At 48.2% G+C, this 12307-nt stretch overlaps 6 protein-coding genes across 6 annotated transcripts; 3 read left to right on the top strand and 3 right to left on the bottom strand.

Annotated features, from left to right (window-relative positions):
• Nucleotides 1-1931: 1931 nt before the first annotated feature.
• Nucleotides 1932-2904, top strand: N7509_010979 (bZIP transcription factor; the record flags this gene model as incomplete). The annotated part of the gene is given in 3 exon segments (XM_056635616.1): nt 1932-2324; nt 2339-2414; nt 2429-2904. 3 exon segments carry the CDS (start codon nt 1932-1934, stop codon nt 2902-2904), a joined length of 945 nt encoding a protein of 314 aa, XP_056486236.1.
• A 2144-nt stretch (nt 2905-5048) lies between these two features.
• On the bottom strand, nt 5049-6440 carry N7509_010978 (uncharacterized protein; the record flags this gene model as incomplete). The annotated part of the gene is made up of 1 exon (XM_056635615.1): nt 5049-6440. One exon carries the CDS (start codon nt 6438-6440, stop codon nt 5049-5051), a length of 1392 nt encoding a protein of 463 aa, XP_056486235.1.
• Nucleotides 6441-7640: 1200 nt separating this feature from the next.
• On the bottom strand, nt 7641-8051 carry N7509_010977 (uncharacterized protein; the record flags this gene model as incomplete). The annotated part of the gene is made up of 3 exons (XM_056635614.1): nt 7641-7701; nt 7754-7901; nt 7973-8051. 3 exons carry the CDS (start codon nt 8049-8051, stop codon nt 7641-7643), a joined length of 288 nt encoding a protein of 95 aa, XP_056486234.1.
• Nucleotides 8052-8718: 667 nt separating this feature from the next.
• Nucleotides 8719-9174, top strand: N7509_010976 (SIMPL domain-containing protein; the record flags this gene model as incomplete). Its single annotated transcript, XM_056635613.1, has 1 exon — nt 8719-9174. The coding sequence occupies one exon, from the start codon at nt 8719-8721 to the stop codon at nt 9172-9174; it is 456 nt and encodes a 151-aa protein (XP_056486233.1).
• A 116-nt stretch (nt 9175-9290) lies between these two features.
• Nucleotides 9291-9767, bottom strand: N7509_010975 (Dabb family protein; the record flags this gene model as incomplete). Its single annotated transcript, XM_056635612.1, has 3 exons — nt 9291-9384; nt 9459-9687; nt 9749-9767. 3 exons carry the CDS (start codon nt 9765-9767, stop codon nt 9291-9293), a joined length of 342 nt encoding a protein of 113 aa, XP_056486232.1.
• Nucleotides 9768-9864: 97 nt separating this feature from the next.
• Nucleotides 9865-12170, top strand: N7509_010974 (Zn(II)2Cys6 transcription factor; the record flags this gene model as incomplete). Its single annotated transcript, XM_056635611.1, has 3 exons — nt 9865-10151; nt 10202-11171; nt 11232-12170. The coding sequence occupies 3 exons, from the start codon at nt 9865-9867 to the stop codon at nt 12168-12170; spliced, it is 2196 nt and encodes a 731-aa protein (XP_056486231.1).
• Between the last annotated feature and the right edge of the window lie 137 nt (nt 12171-12307).

Here is a 12307-nt window from a genome sequence, read left to right as displayed (position 1 = left end):
TCCGTCCAGGAAGGGCTCCGGTAAGCGAATCTCGAGCTACCATGCCACGAGGCTGCGGCTTATGGGATTGTAATTGACCTATTCGTCTCTTCCTATTGGACCGGCAAGGCCGACTAATGGGGATCTGCCGTGCCCGGCGTGCACTGTTCCAAATTTCAACGCCATTTTAATCTGAATTACGACCTAGTATAGCACACACTTGGGTGCGAGTAGGTTAGCCCATACCCTTGTGATAGACGGGAAATTAGCCTTTTAGAATCATTGGCTGCATCCGGGGCGGTCTCTAGATCCTTCTATGCAGATCTTACCATTGTCAATTTGACTTGCTGAAAGTTTTCATTTTGATTCAAACCTGATGGGCTGGATAGCGTCTAACTCGCAAGTAATGAATTGTTTGTGAGTAGTACACTGTACGTAAGGTACACAGAACATTAAAGGTATGGCCTTCGGCGCCTAATCTGGGGCTGCTTTTTCATTGATCCTACTTGGCTGTTGGCAGATTGTTTTTTAATTGAGCACCTGGGAATCATCCCTCACGAATGTGCTCTAGATTTGGTGGAATCCGTTCCGGGCCCGCGCTTGATTAAGTTCGAAGGGGTCATAGAGATGTATACCGCAATTTAGAAATCCATATCAAGGATTTCATTGGATCTTTGATGATGCGGATCGTTGTTTTGGTGTTTCATTATCAGTGCATAGATCTACGTGAGAGTGTTAAGAGGAATCCCGGCTTTTTATTGATCATGCAAGTTGATTCGAACACGGCCGAGAGAACGACTCGGGTAACAAGACGAGTCTGGGCGTTGGCAAATCCTGGGGGCCAAAAATGAAAAAAAGGGTCGAAATATCCCACCCGGGTAACGCCGCCGCCGGGGGTTTGCTACTCGATTTCGGGCGCGGAGACGGAGACGAGGAATCTGTGCAGAGTGATGGTCCCGACATACTAGGGTCTAGAAGTAGTAGGTAAGTGAACTGGCAAAATGCATAACCTCAAATCCGGTATGCCGTGAAGCCAACAGCCTTGTGTCGTTCGTTTTCTTTTGATAAATTTCTCTTTTTCGTATCGGGATTGGCTAGGTCCCCCACTTAAGAAAGCCGAAAGATTGAGAATAGGCATTGTTGGGAATTTGCAGTCACGAAAGAGCGAAAAATTAGTTTGATATCATGATACTTGGGTATCAAAGGCTGGTAGGCGGAGAAACCACCTCTTAGTTACGGTTGTAGCGTCAGAAAGCGTATCGAATTCCTTCTAGTCCCTCCCGGAAGTCGCATATTTTGCCAATTCCACAAAATGGAGTCGACGGAACCGTAGGAGGATGGAAGGACGCTACTCTATGATCATAGCCTCTGGGTACGTACCCACAGGGTTCGTGCGGCCTCCCATGGCCAATTGCCCATCAACTCTGCATCCAATGGTTGACTTCGCGGCATATGTGCGAGTGGCATTTTGCTTGGGGCCTGGCCTTATGCCAATGCAGATCCGGAGAAAGATACAGGCCCATCGCGGTGGTATGAGTCCGTTTTTAAGGCACTTGATCCCCTGCAGACCGCTGCCATAGAGACCGCCTAGGCTCCAAACCCGCATCTTTCGCCCCATTGCGGAGTAGCCCAAAGTCCTTTTCGTTTAGTTACTCTAGTCGGGATTTGGTCCAGACCATCTGCTTCCTTCTCTGATACCCCTACTGCGGGTCGGGTCTGATGATAACAGGGGCCGCCCGCACGAGGGTACGTCAACACACTCAACGCCATCTTGGAAAGCGCTCGCGTCTATAGGCTCTGACTTTATGCTGGCTTTTCTTCACCCAGTGGCCACTATTAGATCCATGGTCACCAAAAACGCCCTTTTTGTCTGAGACGACTGGGTCAAGAAAAGTCGGACTGCCATCAGGAGTCTGGAGCCTAGCTTTGCTGGCCCAACATCGAAACGTGCTATGGACAGTCAAGACGGCGGGCCACCACCCAGAAAGCGCGAGTCTCGCTCTGGAACCCGAAAAGTCACTGCTCTCTCTTCCGAGCAGCTGGAACGGAAACGTGCAAACGACCGGGAAGCTCAACGATCCATTCGACAGCGCACCAAAGAGCATATCGAGCAACTTGAGACACAAGTTTCGTTCCTGCAGGCCCAGATTGCGGAAATGCGATCCCACAGTGATCAATTTCAAGAAATACTTCAAAGAAATGCTGCTCTAGAGGACGAGGTCGGTCGCTTGAAACGCCAGCTGGCCTATTCAGGCCATTCCGGAATGGCAGTAGATGATGAAGAAGTTCTTCCTTACAGAAGTAGTTGGCATTCTGGTGAAGAGCCTGGGAATTCGGCGTCGGCTGTCCCGGGAGCTAGCACAATGATTCCAACACCTCAGCTTACCGGATCATCTCATCCTTTGTCATCGAGGCTTCCTCGGACACCATCGGCCGTATCGATGTCAAGTCGATCATCGCACCCTCAAGATTGGCCGCAATACACAAACACGCGTTCACCGTCTCTCAGGAGAGTCCGCGGGGTCGGAGTTTCCAGGGCGCATGGAGTCTTATGTGATAGACGGGCATTTGCAACAGGGGACGCGTCTGGCGCTCCCACCATCCATCGCCCTCTCGGCGCCACAGATCAGTTATTCACCCAGCCAACAATCAACTGAGAATGCATTTGGGGAGGTATATTCCGTAAGTCAGAGTCGGGGAGAGCATTCGGACAACCTGCACTCGTCCTCGCAGTCTTCGACAGACCACGTTCCTTCTTCGTTTCTGCTATCCCAACGAACCCAGGCCATTTCCATGCCTGGCGTCAGGGCTGAGGCCCAACCAGCATCAGCCCAGTCTTACCAAGCATCCGGAGCACCGTACCAGGATTCCCTACCGAGACAAAGGGATCTACACTACCCTTACCCTTGGAAGCCGCAATCCTAAGCATGTTCGGTCGTGGGTAAGATTAGCCTCAAGTCAAGACTTGATCTAGGTAATTCTCAAACTTGGCGTGATGAGAGTCGGCTGGAAAGGGGCGGCAGAGAAGGAGGCAATGGGAGAAAAGGGGATCTAGATGTTTGAAGGTAAGTTTCACGTTGGACAAAGAACCCGGTCATTTTTGTGGCAGCTCACATTCTCTCGAATTTCGCAGCCAGCCTTTTCCCTCGTCGACGGTCAAAAATGGACGGAGACGGCAACCTTGGAATCAACTCGGCTCGCATGAAAGAAACGGAAAATACATCCGCCTTGTACGACAATAAATGTGGTCCCCACACGACAATTTTGCATATCTTGCCATCATTTATTTACCTTGGGGTTATTAAAATTCAAATTGGAGGTTTGAAAAAGAGAAAAAAGAAACTAATACATAGCATTCAAGCATTATACATCCATGGATGGGATGTTTGAAGGACCTCGGAAGTTGAAGAACCCGTGGACCGATGGGCCTGCTGGCTGGGTTGTCTTCCATGTTCGGAAAGCGACGAGGTACTACTACTAGTAGTATGTCACGGCGTGCTACGTGGAGTTTAGTTTTGATACAATAGATCAAATATCTTGGTAATTTGGTTTCTCAACTGTGTTCCATTAATGTATCAAGATCCCCGGTGAACGCGGTAGCCACAAGGCAAGTAGTATGAAGCTCATACAGTGCCTAGGAATAAGTTTGAACCTTACCCCACTTGGGGATCTTTCGATCTTCTAGGCTTTGGTTAGGAGTCCGTCCAAATATTTAAAAGCTGTGCAGGAAAACAGAGTGCCTACCAAATACTAGTTAGTACATGCCAGTGATCGGAACTTGTCTAAAATGAACAAAAGCCAAACCCCCATGACACAACAAGACCTAGGCAAGTAAATTTATTTCTACAGGTAATTCACACTAATTTCTCTTGCTTCTGAGGACATTTACGGAAGGTCCCCTAAAAAATTGAAGATATATGGCAAACTGCAGGTGTGGCCCTATCGCATGACTGTAGCCCTGCCGAAGGGCTGTGCTGCGGTGGAGCTGCCTAACTCCAGGCTCACCTTTGCCTCGTCGATTAGCATCCCCTCCCCGTGGCATGGGGTATTATTAATTTTTCCCCTTATAAAGATCTCGGCCTCGAAGGGAAACGATTTTTTGTTCTTCCTCTTCCTCTTTCTAAATCTCTCAATACCTGAAATCCCTTACTTGACATGGACCCTCTCAAGATCAGTGTTAACGGCGAGTCATCCATCACTCGTCTGGCCGAGCAGGGTCTCCGACTTTCCGTGGAATCACAGGGCCCAAAACTAGAAGCTGCATCCAAGGAAGTGGTTTCGAGGTCAAATGAACTCACTGGTCTTTTCAAGGCATTTTCTCCACAGACTCAGGCGGGTACAGTAGACTTCGAGAACAGTTTACCCCCCCAGACACTCACACTTTGTTTCTCGGGCCCTACCCGAAACTACGCTGATCTATATTAGGTAATGGCGTATAAAATATTTACTATAAATAGCTATGCCTGTATTTTGGGACTATCGCTTTACGTATCATTACGTATCTTACACGAAATCCCTATACACTTGCACCTTCCTGCCCCTCCGTACCATGAGATTTTTCTCTTTCGCACTCTTTCTGAGGACTGCTCAAATCTTCTACACAACATGGCACCCAGACTCAACCGTTCAAAGTTGCTGTTTATCAGTGATATGATCAAAAGCCAGTCGCTAACCCATTCTCAAATAGCCGAGGTAGCAGAATGCAGCAAACAGACAGTCAAAATATCCGCAGAAACTTGCGACTGTTTGGAAACATATATGCCCCACTAACTGGGATCGGTTGTAGAAGCAGTTTAACACCACTGATGCTAGGAGTCCTCTGGAATCCTAGGTGAGATGCTCTATGCTAAACACAGTCCGGGCTAACGCAAAAGTTCTCTGGCTGAAGTTACGAATAAATTTCTCTCAAAGAATCTTCAACGCAAGTGTAAATTACACGTACGAAAACCAAAGGGCTGTCGATGTAGGTTATTGCTTGAAATGGATTGTGGTGCATCGCAAATTCAATTAGACTGGTAAACAAAAAGGATGCTTACCCAAGGCAAAATAAAACAAAGACAAAGATTGAATCATGTTTCGATAGCCAGATCCCCGGTTTCCCATAACAAGAGAGTGTCAGATATGGACACAGCATAGGGGTGAGCGTGACCTAAAACTCGTTGTTGCTTGGCAAGGCAGGTTCTGAGCAAATCGATCGCTTCTGGACACCGTTCTGGACACCGACCGGTAGATTTCAAAGTGTAAGCTAGATTGGCCATGCTCCTCAGCGTGGAGGGATGGTCTGCACCAAGCTTAGTCTTGCGAGTCTCCATCACCTGCACCTGGAGCTGCTTGGCTTCATCTAATCGACCCTGGTTGCTATAAGTCGACGCGAGGTTGGCCATGCTCTCCAGCGTATCAGGATGGCCCGCGCCGAGCTTAGTCTTGCGAGTCTCCATCACCTGCATCTCAAGCTGCTCAGCTTCATCTAACCGATCCTGGTCCCAATATATCGACGCAAGGTTGGCCATACTCATTAGCGTCGAGGGATGGTCAGCGCCAAGCTTAGTCTTGCGAGTCTCCATCACCTGCACCTGGAGCTGCTCGGCCTCCTCCCACCGACCCTGCTTCCTATACGTCGACGCGAGGTTGGCCATACTCATTAGCGTCGAGGGATGGTCAGCGCCAAGCTTAGTCTTGCGAGTCTCCGTCACCTGCACCTGGAGCTGCTCGGCTTCCTCCCACTGACCCTGCTTCCTATACATCGACGCGAGGTTGGCCATACTCAATAGCGTCGAGGGATGGTCAGCGCCAAGCTTAGTCTTGCGAGTCTCCATCACCTGCACCTGGAGCTGCTCGGCTTCCTCCCACCGGCCCTGCTTCCTATACGTCGACGCGAGGTTGGCCATGCTCACCAGTGTGTTAGGATGGCCCGCGCCGAGGTTCACCTTGCTCGTCTCTATTACCTGCACCTCAAGCTGCTCGGCTTTATCTAACCGACCCTGATTCCTATACGTCGACGCTAAGTTGTCCATGCTCACTAGCGTGTTAGGATCTCCCGCGCCGAGCTTAGTCTTGCAAGTCTCCATCACCTGTACCTCAAGCTGCTCAGCTTCATCTAACCGACCCTGGTCCCAATACGTCGACGCAAGGTTGGCCATGCTTATCAGCGTAGAGGGATGGTCAGCGCTAAGCTTAGTCTTGCTCATCTCTATTACCTGCACCTCAAGCTGCTCAGCTTCATCTAACCGACCCTGGCTCCAATACGTCGATGCGAGGTTGGCTATGCTCGTCAGCGTGGAGGGATGGTCAGCGCCGAGCTTAGTCTTGCGAGTCTCCATCACCTGCACCTGGAGCTGCTCGGCCTTCTCCCACCGCCCTTCTAAACGATATGCTTCTGCTAATATTGCAGTGCTTTTAAGGGTCACTTCGCTCTCTTCACCAAGAACTTTCAATCTATACTTTCGTGACTTTGATGCCATTTCCCTTGATTCTGTGATATATCCACTTCCTTGTGCATACCATGCCCCTCTATAGAGCAGCTCAGCCCATTGCTCTATAGACACTTGGCATTCTGGACGTTGTGATAACGCTCCTTTCACATGTGGAAAGAGTGGCCGGCATTTCTCCCAATTCTCATATTGACCGGTCGGAAATTCTGAATATAGATTTTTGATGAATTGTTCTTTCCACTGTTCGAGCTGACCATGGGTTTTGAGCCATGTACGTACTGTTAGCTGCACTAGTCGATGCATTGTGAACGATATGCTGTCTTCTCTGACCATTATCAATGAAAAGTCGCTGAGGGTCATAATATTATTTTCGAAATCAGTGTCAGCGTCACCATCAGATCCACTGTCTGAGCCAGAACCGTCTGAGATGTCCTCAAGCAGCCCCAGAGAGCTCCCCCCTTCTTTCCTCTCTCCGCTGAACTCGAAGAATATTCTCATTTATTCCTTGCCGGTCAAAAAAGCTCATTAGAGAGAGCAGATCAGCTGCAGACGGCCATTTCCCACGAATATAATCAAATGAAATTTGCCATGTGAGCAAAATAGAGTTTTTAGCCTCCCAATCACGGTAAAGAAGCCCGGCCTCCTCATTTAGTACACGCATTGCTTCACGGTCACTTTTCTGTATTTTTTTGAGGTATTGTAACACAGAACAACAGGGTGATCGATGTGTAATATAACCAGCGGCCTGTACGATCGCGAGTGGCATAAATTCAAGCTCTTGAGCCAGCTGTACCAGGCTCTCATGCTCTGTCGGGATACTTAATTTCTTCTGCAGTAGATCGAGCGCTTCGGCTTGGTTCAGTGGTTGTACTTCGATAAGATTCTGATAATTCGTAACATCTAGCGCCACTCTCCTATTCCGAGTAGTAACAATAATAGACCCACTAGAGTTACCGAAGAGGTACCTCATCAGTGGTTGCGCTAAGGCATTGCTCTGTATATTAGTTTAGCCCTCTTTGCTGGTCACCAAGGGTCTGCGAAAGAACTCATCGTCGTCGACATTATGAGGAAGAGAACCCATTTGCCGATCCTTTCATCCTGTAACCAGTTTCCAACAAGTTGGAATATATTGACATTATGATCCTGCCTCCCAGGAATTTTAACCCGATCCGCAAGGTCACGGAGACTTTGCTCACAGCGAGCTATATTACTCGTATGGATCCAGAAAACCTACGTTTCTGCCGACTGCTGTCGGACCAGATGAGCATACTCAATGGCAAGTTGTATTTTCCTGTTGCCCGTTAGTACAGTATTAAACAAACCTCCTATAGAGTTACTCTGACCCAACACCACCAAGACCGACGAGGGCTATTCGAGACCCTGGAATCAAGGCTTTTTCGTAAATCTGATCAAGGAGTACATCCCTACTGACAAAGTCTGGATCATACGGGAACGGTACAGTCTCGACAGAGGCTCTGGCCGTAGCTCCGGCTGTTCTAGGGATAGAAAGCCGCTGTTAGTCGAACTAACTAGGCCCATCATCTACGCTATTAATAACTCACCCGCCGGGAGGTTTACCACCCCATTATTGATCCCCACCTGGTAGCCTGAATTTCTATCGCCAAAATTCACGCAGCCCATAGTCAAGAATTAATTAACAATATTCAGGGGGTTTCGAGAGAAACAAGGCGTTAATACTAAAATAGTTAACCATCGTTAGCCTCACCATCAGGTGACTTCATGGGCGCTAAGCATTTGCACTTTAGTGGCCGGAAACGCTTGTGGAGGGAGAATCCTACGAGAATTCATACCCTGTCACAAGCCAACCCCATATTTAGCCAACCAAGGTGAGTAGGTACTTAACGGCACCAGCACGGCCTTCGTCGTGTAAGAGATAGGTAAAGTCGAGAGTTGCGAAGGAAATTGAAGAGACAAGATAGGCGAGTATCAAGCCAGATCGCCAGATCGCCAAATCTCTCGTCCCTCCCCCCTCCTCCCCCTTTGCTAGAACATTCTACAAATGTATACGGTAATTTACAATAACTCACGAGACAAGGAACCTTAATTATGTTCCACAGTATGATGAGGGGAAATAGGAGTTGTTTTGAAGTAACCAAATACGGACTAGCGTTGTTCCGGGTACGGCCTGAGAAACAAATTGTGAGTGTATGGGGGGTAAACTGTTCTCGAATTCTACTGTATTGCAACTGCAGATTCACCAATGTCGCCTCCACCTTTCTGAGCACGCGGAACTTCACCCCCCCATGACAGGGATGGTCAACCGTTAGAGAAGGTGTATCAGACTTCCATGTCCTTTAGCATCGTCTTTCGCGATATAAGAAAACTCAGCGAGGTCGTTGGCCAGCTTCTGACTTATTCCAATGTGGAAATCTCCTCCATCGATTGGAGTTTGAGCGAGGCCACTCAGAAAGCCCTGGGCTCACAAGTTCGCAGGGAGGTCATTCATGATGCAGTCACTAAGGCAAATGATTATGCCGCTGAGGTTGGACGAGAAGTATACGCGGTGGATATCATGGATGGAGGGCAGAACGCTACCATGCAACATGCACCGGTAGGGAGATCTCTTTTTGGTTCTGCTCCAGCACCATCTGGTGGAGGTCTTTTTGGCGGTGGTGCTACTGTTGGATTTGGAGCCACTACTCCTCAGGCCTCTCAGTCATCTGAGATGCTGAGCCTAAGTCCCCAAAATATCAAATTTACGAGCTCGGTGCACATTGAATTTCAGTCGTACCCGGAAAAGTAATGGGCGACAGGCAACTAGCCCTTTGCAGTCTTTTGCGTGGGATCGATTACATATTTGAGTTTAATTCATATATTTTATTTAAAAAAAAAAACCATCATCTTTTTGGATCAAATCATCTAAAACCCAAGTAGCGGCTCGTCCACCGAATCTACTTCGAAGTCAAATCGAATTAGATCTTCCCTGTAAGGAATAAAATATGTATGCGTAACCCTTTTTAGATTTGTTAGCTGCTTCCATGGCACGTGGAACAATAAATTCAAAATCGGAATACGTATTCAAGTTACCTTTCATGCTCACTGCTTGCCTGGTACGCAGCCAGCGCTGTCTGGTCTTCATGGTAGCTCACTAAGGCATACTGGAACCCCTTGCTCTTCTCCATAGGTTCAGTAATAGAAGGACCTCCCACGACAAGTCTTTGGCTCTTGACACAAGGCAATGATTTGAGTGTTTTTATTTGCGTAAGAAACTCCTCTCGTACGGCAGAGGAGGCATCTGCCCGAAATTTAAACAAGACTGTTGGAAACCATGGAGGTCAATAAGCGCACAATGCTAGGAAGTATTCCATTGAACGAACCGATATGGCAGATCGTCATTTTTGAATAGAATACTGGGGGTCAAGTAATAGATTTCAAGTTATTTGAAGTTGAAACTGGGGTAAATTGGACATTTTATGGTTCAGCTGGGCGACGGATGACATCCGAAGAGGCGGGGGAAGGCCGCAGATGCTGTGGCGGCAACCGACGGAAGCTCCCCGCACATTTCTTCCGGCAACGAGACTTCCACTTCCACTTCTCATCGCTCCAAGCCCTCATAATTCGAGAGAAAATGGAGACCCCACGCCGTAATCGGAATCGTGCTGCATGTCGGAGATGCCAACGCCGAAAAATTAAGTGTGATGGGACTCTACCCCAATGCACCTCATGTAAAAAGGCAAATGTGACTTGCATAAACGACGGGAAGCAAGAGGTTAATCGGACGTGAGTTATCTCCTGTGCGGGTACTGAATGTATAATAACTGGGGGAATAGCTACATTGCCAGCTTGCAAAAACGCGTTCAATGGCTCGAATCACTGGTGCGTGAACAGGGTAGAAGTCTAGATGCTGAACCGCCCGAGTCTGTGGACCTTGCGCATTCTGGACCTCCATTTGAAGAAGATCACACCTTCACCCGTTCTATTACTTCGCAAAATCAAAATGAAGAGATCCGGCCTGAGCGACATTTGGAAGACAATCGGACTTCCCGCACATCAAGACAAGCTCATGAGATAGGACTAGTGTCTCTGTCTGCCGGCGGCGAGGCAAGATATATTGGACCCTCGAGTGGTTACTTTCTTGCAAATCTCGTTTTCTCCAGCGCTGGTCGGCAAATGGGACCAACAGGAACGACTAGCAGCTCAAATGAGCCGATTTCGTTATCGACGGAGCTATTCAACAGCCCTGCTCCCTTACCAGCCAGGAAAGAGGACGCCATGGAGTTGTCATCGAAATATTTCTCTTCCATCCATCTCACCTACCCATTCTTACACGAGCCATCTCACATGCAGAAACTGGAAAAAATGTACAATGATACGGATCCTGATCCTTCCACTGCATTTCATGTATACATGGTGCTGGCGATAGCTGCCTCGGATTTATCTCGGCGCTTCAGGCTTCGATTGCCTGCAGAGGGCTATTACACTGCGGCTACCAAGCACTTTGAGGGAGCATGTGCTGATGGCTCCTTGGAAGGGCTGCAAAGCTCCCTCCTTCTCATGGTATATGCTCTCCACAATCCCTCCTGTGGAATGAATATTTGGAGCCTCAATTATCAATGCTTGGGCGCTCTAATTGACCTAGGACTTCAACGTGATGTACGAGTGTCTTCAAACTTCCCAATATCTTTCTTGGAGCAAGAGATGAGGACCCGGATTTTCTGGGTAGTCTACACCTTTGATCGAACGTTGGGCACAATGATGGGCAGACCAATTGGAGTTCGAGATGAGGCATGCGAACTTCGAGTGAGCAACGCAACCTTGGAACGATGGTTATGAAAGGAACCATATGCTAATTATCGGTAGCTACCATCAGATGTCGCCGATCAATTTCTCGCTGAGTCGGCTGTTGAAGAAAGGCTCGATCAAGCCCCTCCATCCCACATTACATACTCCATTCACCTCTTCAAGCTGGCGCGGATGAATTCCGAGATCAAATATGTCATGCACAGCATTTGCAGAGATCCACCACAATACGCATACCCTCCCGTTGCTGATATCCATCAGTGGCAGAGGGAAATGGTCAACAGTCTCCAGTCATGGCTACTTAATATTCCACGGGCAACAGGAATGGAACCCATCGCCAAGATCTGTGAAACCAAATTCCACGAGATGATGATCCTGATTCTGCGACCAAGTCCTGGTATTCCAGAGCCCTCAGATGACCTACTCGCAAGATGTTTTCAGCATGCAGTCGAGCTCCTCCATGGTTTCAGAGAGCTATACCGACAAGAAGCGCTGGTATATAGCAGGCTCATTGTGCACTCCATCTTCCTGGGTACACTCATTATGCTTCATAGTATCTGGAGACTACCCCAGATTGCATCACAGGTTCATATTGACGATGTGGTGGCTGACACGGGTATCAGCTTGAACATCCTCAGCAGTATCGGGGAATACTGGACTGAAGCTAAGCGGGCAAGAGACTGCATCCACGAGCTTTCAGGTGCTACTATCCAACGCTTAATCAAAGTTCGAAGCCTTGATAAGTCACCGCGAGCTACAAGGACTCAACCACATAGCTCAATGCAAGCGCAATCAGGAAACATAGTAGCCGAAGAATTTCCAGAGCAGGTCGATTCGGCCATTGGTATTGCGCCGTCAATGATTTCACTTGGAGATGACTATGATTTGAATTTGGATAGCTCAACCCTGCTCAATGACTCATTACCTGGGGGTTTCATGGATTTTACTGGGGCACCGGACTTTGACAGTCTCATGTGGGATGTGTTCAACAATAATTAAGCACATGTAAAATTAGTAACGGCCAATGAATAAATACTATGAGCAAGTATCCCCAGCGACGATCCGATATAAAATCCACACGATTTGTGTTCTAGTATCAATCGCTCTATACAAATTGAATCCAATCTCCACTCCAA

The sequence above is a fragment of the Penicillium cosmopolitanum genome (assembly GCF_028827165.1).
Source record: "Penicillium cosmopolitanum strain IBT 29677 chromosome Unknown utg000009l:1.0-9042332.0:1.0-9050551.0, whole genome shotgun sequence".
NCBI classification, from domain to species: domain Eukaryota; kingdom Fungi; phylum Ascomycota; class Eurotiomycetes; order Eurotiales; family Aspergillaceae; genus Penicillium; species Penicillium cosmopolitanum.
The sequence above is the reverse complement of the archived record's forward strand: the minus strand, read 5'-3'. Positions and strand labels throughout refer to the sequence as shown.